The 20,999-nt window shown below is 39.3% G+C and overlaps 1 protein-coding gene across 1 annotated transcript in view; it reads right to left on the bottom strand.

Moving 5' to 3' along the window:
- Positions 1-20,999, bottom strand: part of LOC103741801 (THUMP domain-containing protein 3-like) — a 46,564-nt gene that overhangs the window by 2,090 nt on the left and 23,475 nt on the right. Inside the window, 2 exon segments of the mRNA XM_029568257.1 lie at positions 1,098-1,324; positions 2,392-2,479. Of these exon segments, the coding sequence (XP_029424117.1) occupies positions 1,098-1,324; positions 2,392-2,479 (315 nt within the window).

Raw genomic sequence — 20,999 nt, 5'->3', positions numbered from 1 at the left:
AGAGATGGTTCAGCAGTTAAGAACACTGGTTGTTCTTGCAGAAGACCCGGGTTCAAATCCCAACACCCACATGGCAGCTAACAACTGTCCATAACTCCAGTTCCAGGGGATCTGACAGCCTCTTCTGACCCCTGCGGGCATTGCACAACACAGGTGCACTTACCTTCACGCAGGCAATACACACACACACACACATAGAATAAAAATAATAAATAGAATATTTTAAAAAAATGAGACCCAACCATGAGTTGTGTCCAAGAAACAGACCAACTACGTGTTGTCTCCTAGTCAGCAAAGATATCAAAAAACTCAAAATGAAACATTGGGATACAAACTACCAAGCAAATGGAAATCATAAACAACATGTTGCTCTCTGTATATCAGATAAAGTAGACTTCAAACCAAAACTAATTAGAAGAGATTAAAAGGGACACAATTTGCCAAGATGTAACAGTTGCAGTAATCTATTCACTAAATACTGGAGCCCCTAATTGTAGAAAGCAAACACCGAGAGGTATAAAAGGCCATAAAGGACCTAACTCAATAAGCAGGAATGTCTGTACCCCTCGCTCATGTTTGGATAGATCTTTCAAACTAAGAACAAGTAAAGAAAACCTCAGACACTATGGATCAACTCGAACAAACAGATAGATACAGAACAGTTCACTTAACAGATGTGAAGTACCTGTTTAATCAGCAGCATATGAAACCCTTGACAATCTTGATCATATCAGGATGCAAAGCACCTCTTCACAAATCCAAAAACATTGAGATGACTCCCTGAATACTATCAGATCACAATAGAAAACAAGTAAAAATCGACAGCAATAGAAAAACTACAGAAACCACAAAAAATACTCAGAAACTAAACTATGCATTACTGAATAGACAATGGGTTGTTCAGGAAATTTGAGCAAAATTTAAAAGTTTATAGAAACAAATGATAATGAGACTTCAACCTGTCAGAGCCTCTGGGCCACAGCCAACACAGTCCTCACAGGAGTTTTTAATGACAAGTATCACATTAAAAAATCTGAGTGATCTTCTTTCAAGTCTTAACTTCAAGATGACCAAAAAGAAAAAAGAAACGGTCTCACCGAAAGGACTGCAGCCACATGCAGTCCATTCGCTGCATAAACTACATCCCTTGCATGCCTAAAGACAAAGCCATTAAGAAGTTCGTTATTGTGAACATAGTAGAGGCCACGCCCATCAGGGACATCTGTGAGACAGGTGTCTTCCATGAAGATGTGCTTTCCGAGCTGAGCTGCTATGTGTGCTGTGCCAGTCATTGCAAGGTGGTCAGGAATCAGTCTCCTAAATCCTGAGGAAACCAGACACCACCAGCACAATCTAGAATAGCTGATGCTACTACAGACCAACTTCTTTGATGAACGTACGTGTAAATTTTATCAACCACATACTTGCAAACAAAATTGAGGCCCACATTCAGGAGATCATACATTATGACTTTCTATGCTTCACCCCCCAAAAGCAAGGTTGGTTCAACACACACAAATTAATAAATGTGATACACCACATAAACACACTTAAGGACAGAAATCACTTAATTATGGTACTTGATGCTGAAACTGAATTAGACAAGGTCGAACATGCCTTCATGATAAAAGCCTGAAGCAGCTGGGAATAGATGGACTAGACTTGGAAAGAATGAAGGTGTACAGCAAACCTAGGGCCAACTTTATAGCCAACGGGGACAACTTGGGAACATTTCCTCTAAGACTCAGAACTGAGACAAGGGTGCCCACTCTGCCTCTGAGACAATACAGTGCTTCAAGTGTTGGTTATGACAATTATAAAGACAGGAAAGGCATCAAATTGTCCCCTACTTTGACATGACAAGGTTCTGTACTTATAAGGCCTATAGAAAGAATGTACTAGGAAATTCTGAGATCTAATAAAGATAGTAATGTTGTAGGATATAAATCAATATTTTTTAAAAAGAGCCTTTATATGTACTTGTTACAATGTATTCTCAGAGAAAGAAATTAGGAAAAATATCTGACTGAAAGTAATTCCTCCCAAAATTAGGTACGTAGGAATACACCTTACCTAAGAGAGAGACCTCTATGATGAAAACTTCAAGACACTGAAAAGATGGAAACATTACCCATGCTCCTGGATTAGCAGAACTAATATTGTGCCAAAGGCTACATGAGCAAAATTAATCTACAGATTTAATGCAATACCTATCAAAATTCAAATGTCATGTTTCACAGACCAAGAAAGAAAACAATCCATGAATTCGTGTGGGACCCCAAAAGACCCCAAATAACCAAACAACTTCTAAGGAGAAAGAATATGCTCGGCAGCATCACAGTACCCAGCCTAGACCAGGTCCTACAACACAGCCATAGGGCTAGAACTAACCTGGAACCGGAGTAAAGCACACAGGCAGACCAGTGGAGGACGGAAGAGGACCTGGGAATAAAACAGCGAAGTTACACGCACCTAATTCCTGACAAAACAGACGAAAACGTACTTTGGAAAAACGGAGCCTTTTCAACAAATGGTGCTGGCAAAACTGTTAATCCACATGTAAAAAAAATTAGATTAATTTCTTTGACCTTGCACAAAACGCAATTTAAAATGTGTCAAAGACCGTTTTTCAAAGCCTGAAACACTGAAAGTTCTCAATGAAAACATACAGGGAATACTCCTCAAGACTTTGGGGTCAGCAAGAAGTTTCTGAACAGAATATCAATAGCACAGGAACTAGCCTCAAATATCAACAGATGCAACAACAGCAGATCAAAACCTTTCTGCACAGCAAAGGAAATTGTCAGGAGAGGACACAGGCAGCTCACAGAAGGCCTGAAAATCGTTACCAGTTATGTTTCAGACAAGGGGTTAATATTCAGAATTTTAAAACTGTGGAAATTAAATATCAAGGGAATAAAACACCAAATCGGCAAATGGGCTAATGAACTGAACAGATGATATTTTAAAAAATCAGGGGGCTGGAGAGATGGCTCTGTGGTTAAGAATACTGGCTGTTCTTGCAGAAGACCCAGGTTCCAATGCCGTCACCCACATGGCAGCTAAGAACTGTCCATAACTCCAGTTCCAGGGGATCTTACTGTCTCTACTGTCCTCCACGGGCATTGCACAGCACAGGTGCACTTACCTACATGCAGACAATACATGCATACACATAAAATAAAAATAATAATTTTTTTTTGGTCTTTTTGAGACAGGGTCTCTCTGTAGCCCCAGCTGTCCTGGAACTCACTATGTAGACCAGGCTGGCCTTGAACTCACAGAGATCCTCCTGCCTCTGCCTCCCAAGTGCTGTGATTAAAGGCGTGCACCACCACACCCGGCTAATAAAATTTTTAAAAAATTCAAATACCCACAACTACTTTAAAAATTGTTCAATATTGCTAGGCATTTGGGACATGCAAATTAAAATTACTTTGAGATATCACCTAACCCCAGTCAGAATGGTTATGATCAAGAAATCTTAAATATTGGAGAGGATATGGAGAAAGAGGAACACTTACTCATTGCTGGTGGGAGTGTAAACTAATACAGCCGTTACGGAAGTCAGTCTGGACATTTCTCAAAAAATTAAAGTTGGGGCTAGAGATATGGCTCAGCGGCTAAGAGCACTGACTGCTCTTGCAGAGGACTCGGGTTCGGTTCCCAGCACCCACACGGCGACTGGCAACCATCTGTGACTCCAGTTCCAGGGGATCCCAATGCCCTCTGACCTCTGTGAGCATTGCACGACACAGGTGCACTTACACACATGCAGGCAATACACTCATGCACGTAAAATAAAAATGATAAGCAGAACATGAAAATCAAGCTATGATAGACTCAGCTACCTTACTTCCTGGGCATCTACCCAGAAAACTCCTTACACTGCTACAGAGATATTTGCATCCTTATGTTTATTTCTGCTCTCTCTAGTCACCACAGCAAGGAGACGAAACCAACCTAGTTCTTCATCAACAGTAAATCATAGAAATCTGGTGCGTACAATGAAATTCAGCTCTAAAGAAAAATGAGGTCACAAAATTTGCAGGAAAATGGATAGATCTAGAATATGTAATATTAAGTGAGCTCACCCAATCTCAGAAAGAAAAAAAAAACCTGTATACTCTCCATAATATAAGGATCTTAGACTATAATATATATGTGTATATACGTCAAAAACGAATATGTGGGTATACTGTGTCATTTGGAGAACAAGAAAGACTAATTTTTAAAAGGCACAGTAGTGAGTTCATATTACAGCGCACTTCATGTGAGTCCTTTGAATACTCTCTTAATATCTAACACTTTTTTTTCAGGCAAAATAAGTCCTTAAATAGGTAGTGTCCACAGGTGATTCCAGGAGTATTTGTTACCTTCCTGGGAAATCAGAATTTTAAGTTGTTTTATAATGTTTGAATATGTCTATATACTAGAGTTTTTAAAATACTAATAAACTTAAAAAAATAAATCAAATACGTATAATCTGTGTGTCAACCCACTCCCCAGCGAGGAGCTGTCGGAGATGTTCGCCAGTCTGTACGCTGTCTCTTCACTGCGTCAACCGCTGTCTTGCTTGACAGGAATGCTTTAATTTGACATGATCACAAGGCCCACGAGCAGAACTTGAAGTGCTTTTCGTTCATTTCTTCCAGCATTTTCACATTTTTCAGACCTTAAATTAGACATTTGCCACATCTTGAGTTGATTTTTGGATTACATGAGAGCTGGGAATGTCATTTCAGTCTTCTACATGTGGATGTCGAGTCTTTCCTACCCCGCTTCTTGAAGATGCTGTGCTTGTACCTGTGTGGAGCCTTTGTCAAGTGTCAGGTGGCCGTAGCCGCGTGGACTAGTTCTCTGTTCTCTCTTCCATTCCACCAGTCTCCGTACATATCTGTTTCTGAGACAGCATCAAGCTGTTTACACTGTAGCTCTGTGGTCTAGTGTGAGATGGAGTACTGAGATCTGGACAGCATTGCTCTTTGTGCTTGGGATGACTGTCTCTGTTCAGGTCTTCTGTAGTTCTGTAGGAATTTTAGAATTTTCTTCTAGTTCTACAAAGAATCTCATTGGGATTTTGATGGAAATTTCATGGAATGGAGCCATTTTTCACATTAATTGGGTTGATCTCCAGGAACAGGAAGGGAATTCTTTCCATTGACTGGTGTCTTTTCAAGTTCCACTTCCAGTGTTTTGTGGCTTCTACTGTCAAGGACTTTTCATCTTCTCTGTTAGGTTTGTCCCTAGATATCTTTTTATATTTTACTAGGAAATTTGAGTTTGTCATAAAATAAAAAGTAGCTACCAATAACAGCAATGGTATTATCTCATCTGACATATCCAGCAAATCAGTTTCCAGTCATGTCAAATCTTCACAGTTCTACAAATCTATGACACTGGAAAGGAAGCCCACCCCTTACAATCACTACCCCAAAGGGACAACACTTACTGGACTCTGATAGAAAATATATGACAGAATGCATGAAATCTGGTGGGGGGCTATGGGCTTGAGGATTAGAGGAGGGGTCTAAATATGATTAAAAGTTATTGTATGCAATGCACAAAAATTCAGTAAAAATACATTTAAAAAGAGAGTGCAAGTCGTTAATATAGTTAAATAGTCCTTGTTAGTAAAATATCTACAGCATTTTACAAATAAAACTAATGTTTATTTTTAACATGAAATCTCTACCAAACCAAATTTGTGATTCCTACAAAATAAAGATTTTGTCCCACGAATATTTGCATGTTGAAGCCTGTGATGGTTTCAATGACATGTCTCCCACAGGCTCCAAGCAACTGGACACTGTCCTGAGTTCATGCCTCTATTTGGGGAAAACCGTGGAACCTTCAGGAGGCACGGGCACGGTGGAGGATGCTCATCACTGGGTAGTGGGCAGCTTGAGAGCTCAAAGCCATGTTCCATGTCCATTTTGTATCTCTCTGCTTCCTGGGCCTGCTTGAAGATGTGAGCACTCAGCTTTCTGCTCCGGCCGCCTCCTGCCCCACCATCCCACCACGATGGGTTCTTATCCCTTTGGAACCAAAAGCCAAATAAACTCTTCCTTCTATAAGTTGCCTTGGTCATGGTGTTTTATCACAGCATCAGAAAAATAACTAATGTAAAACCCTGGCCCCCCCACCCATGGGAAGGTAATAAATGAAAAGGAGGCCACCCGCTATGAGCAAGGAAGCAGGTCCTCGCTAATATTCAAACAAACTCACACCCTGAATTCTCATGTCCATACTGCAGAACTGTAAGAAATAAACTGTTGTTGTTTATAAGCTTTAAAAAATGAAAGAAAAAGAAAAAGATTCTGTCCTTCTTTTCTTGGAAAATTACCTTTTTTGTTCTCAATTCTAAATATTATACTCACACGTTTGTTAAACAAACAAGACGTAAGTAAGTATGTATATGTGTGTATCATATACCAAATCCCCATATGAAGGAAAATGTATATCTTTACTTTCTGAAATTGGGCGACCTCACTAATATTACATATCCAGGTCCATTCATTTTGCTGTAGTTTTTTTTTTAGTTCATTATTCTTTATATCTGAATATTATTCCATTTTACAGACATACAGATTTTCATTATTCATTCTTCTGCTAATGGACATCTAGATCGGTTCCATTTCCTTGCTATAGTGAATAGGGCAGCAACAAATATGGGTGTGCAAATATCTCTGTAGGAAGATACGGATTTCTCTGGGTACATGCCCTGGAGTGAGAGAGTTGTGTCAAATGGTAGTTCTATGTTTAGTTTTTTGAGAACCGTCCAGACTGATTTTCCTGATGGCCCCCTCCAGAATGGAATAAGGGCGAACCTCTTCCTCCACAAAACTCTCCTCCATTCGTTGTTGGATTTCTTGATAAAAGCCAGTTTAATTGGATAAGGTGGTATCTCAAAGCAATATGAATTTGCATTTCCCCAATGGTTATGAATGTTGAACACATAAAAATAGCTTTTTGGACATTTTATTTCTTTTTCTGAAACTATTTTATTTATTGGACCATTTTCTGATTGATAACTTTCTTTCACTGGTATTTTTGCAGCTCTCAGTATATTTGGGACATTAGCCCCTTGTCAGAGGTGTAGCTGGTAAAGGTTTTCTGTCCATTCCCTGTGTCCTCTGCTGATAGTTACCTTTGCTGTACAGAAACTTACATTTCTCACTTGTTGACACTTGTCCTAATTCATGGGCTCTTGATTTTGTACTCATAAAGGTCTTCCCTTCCCCGATACCCTGAGGAATACGCCCCTCATGTTTGTCAAGAAGTTTCAGCATTCCCTGTTTTAAATTAAGGTCCTTGATCCATTTCTAATTGATTTCTATATAAGCTTCAAACTGTGACGCTAACTTCATTGTTCTGCAAGTGGAAAATCAGTTTTGCCAACACAAATGATTGAATAGACTTTTTCCCAAGGTATGTTTTTGCCTCGTTTAACAAGAATTAGATGTTTATAGTTTGTCAGGACCCAGAAAGGTCCTCAATTCTGTTCCACTAGACCATTTGGTCTGTTTTTATGTCAGTGCCAAGTTGTCTTGATTGCTATACCTCTGTAGTATAATTTGAGATCAGGTTTTTGGATACCTCCAGGTATGGTCTTAGAATCACCTTGACCATTTGAGGTATTTTGTGGTTCCATGTAAATTCTTGGATTGTTTTTCTAATTCTTTGAAGTATGTCATTGGAATTTTGATTTGTATTGAATCTGTAGATTAATTTTGGTAGTATAGCCATTTTCACAATATTGATTCTGCTGATCCAAGAGCGATGGGACGTCTTATAACCATGTAGAATCTTCCTTGATTTCCTTCCTCAGCGTCTTGAGGTTCCCATTGTAGAGGTTTTGTCCCCCTCAGTTAGCTGTATCCCTAGATCTTAGGTTTTGGTGCTATTTTCAATGGGGATATTTTTCACGGCTTCTTTCTCTGAGAGCGTATTGTTGGCATACAGTAAGGCTATTGATTTTTTACATTAATTTTGTATCCTACAACTTTATTTATTTTATTTTATATTAATTTTGTATCCTACAAATGTAAATGTTCATTAGATCTAGGAGTTTTCTAGTAGATTTTATAGGGTCTTTTAGGTACAGAATCATTTCATCTGAAAATAGGGCTGGTTAGACCTCTTCCTCCCCTCATCTGCTTTATGCCTGTCTCATGTTTAACTGATGCATTTAAAACTTCAAGTATGTGCAATAAGAGAGGTGTCTTGTTCTAGATGTTAGAGGAAATGCTTTCAGTATGTCTCCAGTTAGTAGAATGTTCGCTTTGGATTGTTGTACATAGCCTTTATTATTTTGAGCTGTGCTCCGTCTATCCCTAACCACTCTAAAACTTCTATCATGAAGGCATGTTGAACTTTGCCAAATGCCTTTTCAGCACTGATCAAGATGATTACATAGTTTCTATCCTCTAGTTGCCTAAATGTTGTATTGCATTTATTGATTTATGGGTGTTGAACCGACATTGTCTTTCTGGGATGAACCTACTTGGTGATAATGTTATCAGCCTCTTAATAGGAATTCGGTTTCCAAGTATTTTGTTGAGAGTGTTTGCATCTATGCTCACCAACAAAATGGGTCTGTAGATTTCTGTTTTTGTTTAATCTTTACCCGGTTCTGGTATTAGAATATTACTGGCCCCATAGAGTGAACTTGGTAGTATTCCTTCAGTTTCTATTTTGTGGAGTAAGTTAAGAATTGGGATGAGGGACAGGAGAGATGACTTGGCAGGAAAGAACACTGGTTGTTCTTGCAGAAGTCATGGGGTTTGGTTCCCAGCACCCACATGGCAGCTAACAACCATCAGTAACTCCAGTTCCAGGGGACCTGGGTAATCTGCTGATACCCTTTTCTGTCCTCCATAGGTATTGCATGACACAGGTACACTTACATCTATGCAAACATAACATTCATATACATTCAATAAAAGAGGTATTGGGATGAGATTTTCCTTGAAAGTTCTAAAATCCAGTGGTAAAGTCATCTGGTCCTAGGCTTTTCATTAAAGGGAGACTTTTTGTACGTTTGTCTGTTTGTTTGAGACAGGGTCACCCTATAGCCCCGATTTGCCTGGAACACACTATGTAGACCAGGCTGGCCTCGATCTCACAGAGATCTGCCTGCCTCCACCTGGAATTAAATGTGTGCATCACCATGCCCAGCAAAGTAGAGACTTCTGATTGTACCTTCTGTCTTATAAGGGTCTGTTTGAGTCATTTATCACTTCTGGTTCTAATTTTGGTAGTTGTTACACTGTCTCCATCTGAGATGAATGCTCGTTCATGGTAAGTATTTTCTAAGGTCGCTATGAATGGGATTATCTTGCTGGTCTCTTTCTCAGTGTGGTTGTTATTGGCATATAGAAAAGCTACTGATTTTGTTATGTTGATTTTGTGTCCTGGAACTTACTGAAAGTGATCATGAAATCTAAGCGTTTTCCAGCATCATCTGCAAATTTCATTTCAGTGTCGGATCTGTCATCTGCGAGGGGGGATCTGCTGTCTCTTATTTGGAGCCTTTGTTGCTTTCTTGTCTTTATTGTTTATACTAAATAAGGGCAGAGCAAGAGGACACTGTGTTTCATTCCTGAGTCTAGAGAATATACTCTCAGGTTTTCCCCATTTAGTAAAAGATTGACCATAGTTTTGTTGCATATAGCATCTATTTGTTAAGCTACGATCATTTTTAATGTATTTTTTATTCTTTGAAAGTTTCATACATGTCTACAGCATATGTTGATTATATTCATCTGTCACCGCCTCCCCTCCAGTCCCCCATTCTTTCTTCTTCCCAACTTAATGTCTCCTTTATTTTTTGTTTTTGTTCTTTTTTGTTTAATTAAATCAATCAATTAATTAATTTTTCTGTGTATGAGTGTACTGCCTGCAGGTGTGTAAGTGCACCCATGTCACGCAGTGCCTGCAGAGATCAGAAGAGGGCATTGGATCCCCTGGAACTGGAGTTATGGATGGTCGTTAGCCACCTTGTGGGTGCTGGGAATCAAACCCCGGTCCTCTGCAAAAGCAGCCAGGGCTCTTAATCACTGAACCATCTCTCCAGCCCCTGTCTTTTTATTAATAACTCTGATTATCTTAATTATATTAATCCAGTTATTGCTGCCTATGTGCACATGCGTGACCATCCAAGGGGCACATGAGCATGTGACCATCCATGGGGGCACAAACACTGATCCTTCTAGTCTCAATTTTTTGTTTGTGTATTTATTTGTTTCTTTTAGACAGGTTCTCACCATGTAGCCCTGGTTGTCCTAGAACTCACTCTGTAGACCAGGCTGGCCTTAGTCCAAAGATCCATCTGCCTCTGCCTTCCAAGTGCTAGTCTGAACGGCCCATACAACCAAGTCCAGCCTATTCCCAGTTGTTTTATTTGTTTGGTTTTCTGTTTTTTTTTTATTTTGAGAAAGCTCTCCATGTAGCCCCAGACGGCCTGGAACACCCTGCACAGACTAGGCTGACTTCACTATCACAGAGATACACCTGCTTCTGCCTCCTAAACTCTGGGATTAAAGTTATGCACCACTAACCCTGGCATAGTTCTTTTAAAACACTGTTATTATCATGAAGGAATTTTGAGTTTTGTTAAAAGCCTTTTCTGCAGCTATGAGATGGTCAGGTGACTTTCGGTCCTTGACTCTGTTTGTGTGCTGCATTGTGCTCATTGATTTGGATGTCTTGAACCATCAGGGCGTGCATGACTGGAAGGACGCCATCCTGATCATGAGCTTTTCAATGAGTTCTTGGTTCACTTTGCTAGAATGTATCCGCGATTTCTATACTCTTACTCATCAAGGGCATCGGTTGGTTATTTTTTTCATTGTTGCTGTTGTATCCTAATACAGTTTTAATACTAGTGTGAGACAAGTCTTGTGGTATGATTGCTTTTCATTGGTTGGTTGGTTGGCTCGTCGGTCAGTCTGGGTAATGATCTATTGAGGACAGTATGATACTAAAGTCGCCCACTATTATTGCATACGGATCTACCTATCTATATGTGTCCAGCAGTACTTTAAGTGAAATTAGGTGCACTGACCATCAGTACATATATATTTATAATCATTATATCTTCTTTTTGAGGGAATATAAAACCATTTGTGTTAAAAACCCTTTGAAGTCTACTTCAAAGAGCATGAGATAAAAATTTGATCACAAGCTAAAGAAAAATGAGCCAGGAATAGTGATGTATGTCTTTAATCCCAGGAGGCAGTGCAAGGTGAAAATCTGTGAGTTTGAGGCCAGCATCCCCTATACAGTGAGTTCCAGGCCAGTCGGGCATTTGTAGTGTGACTCTGACTCTAAGAAAAAAACAGAGAAGAGTAAAAGTGAAACAAGGTGCATAACAATGAGAAAAAGATGACAAAACAACGAAAAGACATTTAAATAGAAGAATATAGAGTTCTGGTGTTTTTTGTTTTTTTTTAAGAGACAAAGAATTAGACAAACTTCTTTCCAGGTCTCCTAATACTTGACTCGACCAGTTCTGGGCCTGTGGATGTTCACAGCTGGAGTCCACTGCACCTCCTTTGGACTCCCATGGTATCAGTTCCATGTGTTGACAATGTTGTCAGCATCGTGGATGCCTTCAGTAAGAGCAACCATCCACATTGCCAGCGGGAACTCACTCCAGGCATCTGGCCTAAGAAACCTCGGGCTGCGGAGGACATGCAGAGGACACCTTGGGATAGAGCCTATCGCCCTCAGTACTACACCAAATGAGGAAAGTGACGTCTGCACCCTTCTGTGAGATAGTCCCCTCCTGAACACTGTAGACACCTGCACTGAAAGGGGAAAGGTGACATGAATCAAGAAGAAAGAGAGAAAAACCCAACCAACAAGATAAACCAGTGGTTCGCATCTCGGCATAGAAACAACAACAAGAAAAGGCAAGATAGGGTGTCTTCTCCAAAATTAACCTGAGAGTAATAGTCAGATAAAGACTCAGCAAAAGTGCTCATGACGAATAGATGACGTGGAAAGCAAGCAGTGCCTGGGAGTAAAGACAAGGTAGGGAAACTGGACCACACTGTAACACTGATGATAAATTTAGAGACTGTGAATGGGGCACCGGAGAGATGGAGAACATTACGCAAAGACAGATGTTTGGCTCGTGGACACACATTAGAGAGATCTAGAATACCACGCAAAGACTGGATGTTTGGCTCCACAGAAGGAGAAGGATGACATAGCAAAGCCATACTCAGTATTTTCAATAAAATCATAGAGAAAAATTTCCAAGCCTAGAGAAAGAGATGCCCATGCAGGTAAAAGAAGTCTCCAGAACACTGATTAGTCAAAAAAAGAAACTTCTGACACATTATAGATAAAACATGAAAAACAAAGACAAAAGAAAGGGTACTGGAAGCTGCAGGACAGGACGGTTGGTCACCTGCACAGTGTACCTAGAAAATGCATTCAAGTTCCAGAAACACACGTTTTCAACCCAGACTATTATACCCAACAAATATATAAAAATTGAAGGAGAAAGAAATGATTTCTATGATAGAAACTTACAAAGGAATTTATGATCACTTTACAGAGGATACTGGAAAAAAAATAGTGTAGTATGAATAGAAAAAAATACCCAACATGGAAAAAAAAAAGTTCAACATGTCACAGGAAATATAAAAACAATACCAGGACAGTGAGTCACAAGACATCTAATAAAACACCACACAATCACCAAAATGAAAAGAATTGACACATACCTGTAATAATAACTCAGAATTCTCCAAGAAAAAGACACAGATGGGCAGATTGTTTACAATACAGGATCCATCTTTTTGCTGCCTCCAAGAATCATGCCTCACCATCAACAACAGCCTTAGGGTAAAAGGATGGACCAGGTGCTGCAAATAAATGGAACCAGGAAAGAGGCAGGAGTAGCTCTTCTAATGTCTGAGGAAACAGACTTCAAATCAACCTAGTCAGAAGCAATAAGAAGCTCACTACATGCGCATTAAAGGAAGCATCCACCCAGAGGGTGTTACAACCCTAAGCACATACCCACTAAACACACTAGCACCCAATTTCAGAAAACAAATACTGCTAGATCTAAAACCACAGATTAATCCCAACACAGTGATAGTGGCTGACTTTAAAACCCTGATGTTACCAATAGATAGATCATGTGGACAAAAATTAAGCAGAGGAACACTGGAGTTAAGCAATATAACTTAAAATGGACCTAAAACACCTCTACGAAACATTCTACCCCTAAATTAAAGAATACACAAGTTTCTTAGCAGCCCATGGAACTTTATTTAAAATCAATCACATATAAGAACACAAAGTCTTAAGAACTATAGGAAAATTGAAATAGCATCCTGTATTTATCTATCTACAATGGAATAAACATAGATATCATTAATAGAAATTATAGAAAGTGTACAGACTCATGAACCTTAAACAACACACTATCGAATGATAACTGGATCACTGAAGAAATCAAGAATGAAATAAAAATTCCTAGAAATTGATAAAAATTAAAATAAAATGTAGCGAAATCAATGAGGCATAATTAAAGAGCCCTAAAGGCAAAGTCTATTGTATTAAGAATCCACATTAAAAAAAATTAGAAGCCAGGTATGACAGTTCAGGTCTTTAATGCCAGCACTCAGGGATGAAGGCAGGCCAGAAGAGGCCGCTCTGGTCTACACGGTGAGTTCCAGGTCAGCTGGGGCTACTGGGAGACCATGCCTCAAAACAAACAAACAAAAAACAAACAAACAAACAAAGAGGTTTCCAGTTAATGAACTAATTAGGGAAAATAAGACCCAACAGGAGCCATAAAGTGTGGGGAGAGAGCATCACAATCAGGGCTGACATCAATGACATCAACAAACCAAACAGAAATGATGACACGAAGCGTTGCTTCTTTGAAAACACAAATGATGTTGACAGTCTCTTAGCCAAATTAATCAAAAGAATGAGAAAACCTGAAGTAATAAAATTAGAAATGAAAAGAAAGAAATTACAACAGATACCAAACGAATTTCCAAATCCATAAGAGATACTTTAAATTTTTATATCCCACTAAATTTGAAAATCTGAAAGGAATGAATTCACAGATGCACACAACATAAAAAATTAAACCAAGATGAAATAAATAATTGAAACAAATCCAGAACCAGAAATAAGATTGAAGCAGGAATAAAAATCTCCCAACAAAAAACAGTCTGGGGAAGGTGGATTCATTGCAAAATTCTATCAGAGCCTCAAAGAAGAACTAACACAAATCCCACCTAAATCATTCCACAAAGTAGAGTAAGGAGGAGGCCTCCAAACCTGGTCTATGAATCCAGGATTTCTGATACCCAAACCAGATACATATGGGGGGGGCGGATTTCAGAGGAACATGGATGCAAAAACTCTACATAAAATACTGGAACATCAAATTCAAGATCATACCAAGATCAAAAGGATCATTTATCGTGAACGACCTGGCTTTATTATAGCATGCAAGGGTGGTTCAATATACATAAATGAGTGAATGTTTTCCATCACATAAACAGACTCAAAGATAAAAATGGCATGCTCATTTCCTTAGACGCAGAATAGGCCTTTGACAAAATCCAACATCATTCCTAACGCCAGTCAGGGAGGGGCCAGGGATAGAAGGACCATAATGCAAGGAAAAAGGGGGTAAATATGACAAACCTTTACTCAACATCATTATAAATGGATAAAAATTCAAATCATGTCACTAAGATCAGGAACAGTATAAGGGTGTTTACTTTCTCAACTCGTATTCAACAAAGCCTTGACATCTTAGCTAAAGAAACAAAACAAGAGAAGGATGTGAAAGGGTGTAGGCAGGGCCGGGTCTCGCTCCTGTGGAACCAGAGAGTAACATGCAAAAAGGCCTTCTGCTCCAGTGGACCCACAGAACAACTCAGGACTAGATCCTTGGCTCCAGTGGAACATGGGATCCCCGTGGGATCAGGCCTCCAGCCTCCTCAGAGGTCAGTGTGGGAACCAAGCTTTTGTACTAGTTGAACCCTGTGAGAGAATGGCTTGGCTCCAGTGATATCCAGGTTGAGTGAAGGTGTAAGTTTTTAACTTCTGAGGTGCCAGTGGTTATGTAGGACTGCCAGTTTATACTGCTGTCGTTACAGAGGTTACTCTGGGCCCAGGACACTAAGCACAACCCCCAGACAATACCTACACTATAGTGGGTCCGACATTTGCCGTCCTGCCCCCAGCAGGTTCCTAGAGCCCAACAAATGATGGAGCTCTGACCCTGTCTAATTGCTCTGCTGCTTGGCGTATGACCCCACCATTGGTCCTGTTGGCAAGAGCCAAAACAGGATCACGGCAGCCAGTTCATTGGACATTCAACACCGGGTTTTTCCAGTCCCAAGGGCTAATCCTCATGCAAATATCTGTTGAGGAAAAATCAGAGGAAATGAAACATCCAAACAGTGTGGAATGCGGGGAAATCAAACTGAAAGGTAAACCCACTCTAAGAGGTGTACAAGTCCCAGAAGACAGACAAAGAGTGCGGCCCAGCCAGGAAGTGCCCGGCCAGCCAACCACCCTGTAAGGGGACCCAGCGCTACAAAGGGAGCTGAGGTGTTTGAGAAAGAATTCAGAGCCAAACCTCTAAAGAACTAACGATTATACAGAATCATCCAACGGAATGATGAGTTGGAGAAATCTATACAGTACTTTGAGAAGACAGTCCTCAAATTCAATGAAGCAGTACATTGGAGAGAAGAAAAAACAAAATATGGAGAAAAATTCAGAACAGAGTTTGAAACAGAAAAAGAAATGAGCAACAATACTTAAAATGGAAGAGATGGTCAATCTAATAAACAACAGAGACCGTCATTAACGAGCATGGCAGGGACAAATCTCAGGGACCGATGACTAAGCCGTGACAACAGTGCAAGTGACACATGTAAGAACAAAACTTAAGGCACATAAATGAAACTTCAAAAGAGTCTGGGGACATTCAAGAGGCCAAAATGAGAATTTGTGGTGTAGACACAGGACCAAGATTAAATAAAATGGATTGGACAGGCTGGTAAATGGAATTATAGCCAGAAATTTCCCAAACTTACAAAAGCAGACATCTGAAAAGAAAAGATATATAGAACGCCAAACAGACATGACCAGAGAAAAAACTCTCCATGACCCATCATAGTCAGGATGCCGAAATACCAAGTAAAAAAATAATCCTATAACATAATGCAACAAAGGCTCACACACACAGAGAGAGAAATACCAGACTTCATTCAGCAATCACAAAAGCCAGAAGAGCAGGGAATAGAGTATTTCAAGCTCTGAAGGTAAATAACTGTGAACCAAGAAAGTTATATCCTGCAAAGTTATCTTTTGAAAATGATGGGAAAATAAGTTTATTTCAATAAAAACACAAATTAAGGTAATTCGTGGTAGCCAAGCCAGCCTGGAAGAATATTTAATGGACCTGACAGGAAGGTTGAATGAAGACAGTCTATGTGAGTTCAGGACCAAGTAGGCTCCATGAAAAAGGCAGATAAGCAAACTAGACCCCGAAAGAGCACCCATGACAACTTCAGAAAGCTCTTGAAATTAATCTGGGAGAAGAAAATGATATGCCCATAATCCAGCAAAACAGAACATCATTGCAAACATGGAAGAAATAGCAAACCCTCTTCTATAATAACCTTAAGTAGAAATGGCCTCAACTCACAACTAAAAAGCTATACACTAATGGACTGGACTGAAAAACAAAAACCAAGTGTGTGCTCTAACCTAGAACCAGACCAAACCAGGAAAGATTATATATATATGAGTTAAAAGTTGGAAACCAAACAAAAGGAAGCCTTATGCAAACAGGCACAGCTGTGCTTCTATCAGATGAAGAAAACTATGAACCAAAACAAATTAAACAGATAAAAAAGGAACACTTCATATTAAAGAGAGGAATACTTTGTCAAGAAGATATCACAATTGCAATGATTAATGCACTGGACATTGGAATTCCTAATTTTATAAAACAAACTGTCTAAGAGACATAAAAGGCCATAAAGGTCCTGACACAATAATAGCATGGCATTTCAACACCCCTGTCTCGTATTTAGATAGCTCATTCAAACTAAAAGCAAGTAGAAGAACCTCAGAGCTAAAATGCACTGTGGATGAAGTTGGCTGGACAGACACATGCAGTATATTCCAAGCAGCAGAAGCCGTGCAGGTTTTTCTCAGTAGCACAGGAAACCTTGCTAATGTTGATCTATCACAGGCACAAAGCAACTCTCAACAAATACAAAAAACACTGGGATAATTCCTTGAATCCTGTCAGACCACAATTGAAGGAAAGTAAATATGAGCAACAATATAAACTACAGAAACCACAAAAATACTTGGAAAATAAACTACACATTTCTGAATGAATGGGTTAGTCAGGAAATCAGAGATGAGCTTTAAATGTTTGTAGAGACAAATGATAAAGACATCTCAACCTGTCAGAACTCTGGGATGCAGCCAAGGCAGTCTTAAGAGGAGAGTTTATAGTGCTAGTTACTCATATAAAAAAAAAAAATCAGAATGGTCCTCTTTAGGGTCTGGTTCCAAGAGGGTCAAAGAAGAAGAAAAAATGGGTGCACTGAAAAGGGCCAGGGCCACGTGGAGCCCATTTGTGGCAGGAACTGCACCTGGCCCATGCCTAAGGACAGGCCATTAAGAAGTTCCTCATTGGGAATACAGTAGAGGCCACTGCCACCAAGGAAACTTCTGAAGCGAGTGTGTTCGACATTTCTGTGCTTCCCAAGCTCTGTGTCAAGGGCATTGCTGTGTGTGCTGTGCCGTTCGTGGTAAGGCGGTCCGGAATCAGTCTTGTGGAGCCCAGAAATAACAAACACTGCCACCACAATTTGGAGTGTATGGTGCTGACCTTGACCTCCACCAAATCCCATGTAAAGAGCTGGCTTGACAAGGGTAAAGAAAAGCCATCTGCTGGGGAAAATAAAGTAAAATTGAAATTGCGTTTTAAAAAAACTTGAGAGAATTTGTGAGAAAATGGGGGAGGCGTTCTGAAAATAATCAAACGCATTTTATGAAATTCTTGAAGAACACATAAAAAGAAAAAAATAATCTGAGAGAGAAAAAAATTTTGAGAGATTAAATAAACAACCTGACAGGGTGCCTCAAGGATCTTGAAGAAAGAGAGGCAGCCAATCCCCAACCAAGAAGGTGGTGAGAAAGCATAAAGATTAGTACGCAATTAATGAAAACCATCAAAAGAATGACAGGCAACATCAAAGACTCGGTTTTTTGAGAACGGCGAGAAGATTAGCAAGCCTTTATCCAACCCAAGGAAGGAATGAGAGTAACGCAGACATTAACAAAAGTAGAAATCTAGAAATCAAGGTGACAGTACAACAGTTTCCAATGAAACACAGATTATTAGAGAATGCTTTGAATACTTTCACTCTAAAAAAGCTGGAAGACCATGAAGAAACAGAAGAATTTCTAAGTACATATTATCTTCCAAAATTAAAACCTAGAGACATAAATAAGTTAAACAGACCCTTTACAAGCAGTGACAGTAAAGTTTTAATCAAATGTCTTCCCTTAAAGAGAAGCCCAGGACTGGATGGTTTCACTGATATAGTCTATCAGACTTTCAAGAAAGGTCTCATACAGTTTTTAACTTGTTCCACATATAACGGAAAATTACAAAATTCATTCTTTGAAACTGGTATTATTCTGATGCCCAAACCAGGTGAAGGCAAAACAACACAAAGAAAACTACAGACCAATTTCTTTGATGAACATAGGTATGAAATATCTCAGCAAAATAATTGCAAACAAAATTTAGGACCACATTAGGGAGATCATGTATCATGACTTACTGTGTTTCACCCCAGAAAAGTTTGACTCAACATACACAAATCAATATATGTAACACACCATATAAACACACTTAAGGAAAGAAACCTCGTAATTGTAGTGATTGATACTGAAAACATGTTTGAAAAGTTGAAAATATCTTCATGACAAAAGTCGTGGTGAGGTTAGGACTAGATGGAGCAAACCTCAAAAGAATGAAGCTTTACAACAAACCTAGAGCCGACTTTACGGTGAATGGAGACACCAGGGAGCATTTCCTCTAGACTCAGAAACAAGACAAGGATGTCCACTCTCTACTCTGATACCTAATATAGCACTTTGAGTGTTAGCTATGACAAGTAGACAAGGGAAAGGGATGAATGGGATCAAAATAGAAAAGAGGAAGTCCAATTATCCCCTATGTTCATATGACAAGGTTCTGTACTTAAAATCCCTGCAGAAGCCAGGTGTGGCAGTACACACCTTTAATTCCAGCAATTGGGAGGTACATGCAGACAGATGTCTGTGAGATGGAGGCCAGTCTCATCTACAAAGTGAGTTTTAGGCCAGCTGGGGCTATAGGGAGACCCTGTCTCAAAGCAATAAATAAATAAATAAGTAAATAAATAAATAAATAAAATAATAAATAAATAAATACCCTTGTAAAGTCTATTAGAGTACTCCTAGATCTAATAAACAGTGTTTTATTTTTAAAAAGTAGCCTTTATATATACCAAAAATATACTCTCAGAGAAAGAAATTAGGAAAAACATCCAACTGAAAATAACACTCCACCGTCCCAAATCAAATACCTAGAAATATCCCTTACCAAAGAAGACAAAATCCTCTACAATGAAAACTCCAAGACACTGAGAAGGAAATCAAAGAAGAAACTGGATGGTGAAGAGACTTCCCATGCTCCTGGACTGGCAGAGCTAATATTGCGGAAAAGACTGTACTACCAAAATTAATCCATAGACAATGTGATACCTATTAAATTCAAATGTCATCTTTCAGGGCTGTTTTCCAGAAGAAAACAATCCAGGAATGCATATGGAACTCCAAAAGAGCACAGATAGTCAAAGCACTTCTATAGATTAAGAACATACCCAGAGGTATCACAGTACCCAACCACAAGTTACACTACACAGCCAGAGTCCTCAAACTAACCTGGCTCTGGCATAAAAATAGACAGGTGGACTAGTGGAAGAGAGTAGTAGTCCCAGAAATAAAGTGAAAAGGCTGTGCCCACCCAGTTCTTCACAAAACAGGCAAAAACATACTTTAGAAAATGATAGCCTGTCCAATAAATGGTGCTGGCAAAATTGATTATCCACATGCAGAAAAAAGAAATTTGATTAATTTCTTTCACCATATAACATGAGATAAAAACCTTTCTGCACAGCAAAGGAAATTGTCAGGAGAGGACACAGGCAGCCCACAGGAGGGGAGAAAACCTTTACCAGTTATGTGTCTGACAAGGGATGGAATGTTCAGAATGTATAAACTGCAGAAAGTGAATATCAAGGAATGATACTTCAAATCAGCAAGTGGCTTAATGAATTGAATTTGAAATGAATGAACGAGTTTTCAAAAAAGAAATACAAATGACAACTATTTTTAAAAATTGTCCAGTATCGCTAGCCATCAGGGAAAGGCACACTTAAACTACACCGAGATGTCACCTAACCTGAGTCATGACGGCCATCATCAAGGCAGCTGGCAAGGAGACGTGCAGAAAGAAAAGCCCTTATTCACGGCTGGTGGGCATGCAAATTAGAACAGACACTGTGGAAATCGGTCTGTAGATTCCTCAAAACATAAAGATCCAACTACCATATGACACAGCTACTTCATTCCTGGGCAAACACCCAGAGAACTCCATCCCCTGAGTTAGACATTTTTGCAGCCCCCATGCCTATTGCTGCTCTGCTCACTACAGCAAGGAATTGGAGCCAGCTTAGCTGTCCATCGACAGATACGTAAATGATGGAAAATTTGAAACATATAAAATGGAATTTTTTTTCTCTATAGAGAAAAGTGAAGACACAAAATTTTCAGGAAAATAGATGGACCTAGGAGATATAATATTTAATGAGGTTACACAATCTCTGAAAGGAAAAAAAAATTTATTTCCTCCCTCACAT

This window comes from Nannospalax galili, unplaced genomic scaffold (assembly GCF_000622305.1).
Source record: "Nannospalax galili isolate Female #2095 unplaced genomic scaffold, S.galili_v1.0 scaffold231, whole genome shotgun sequence".
Classification (NCBI taxonomy): Eukaryota; Metazoa; Chordata; class Mammalia; order Rodentia; family Spalacidae; genus Nannospalax; species Nannospalax galili.
This window is presented reverse-complemented; position numbering and strand designations above follow the sequence as displayed.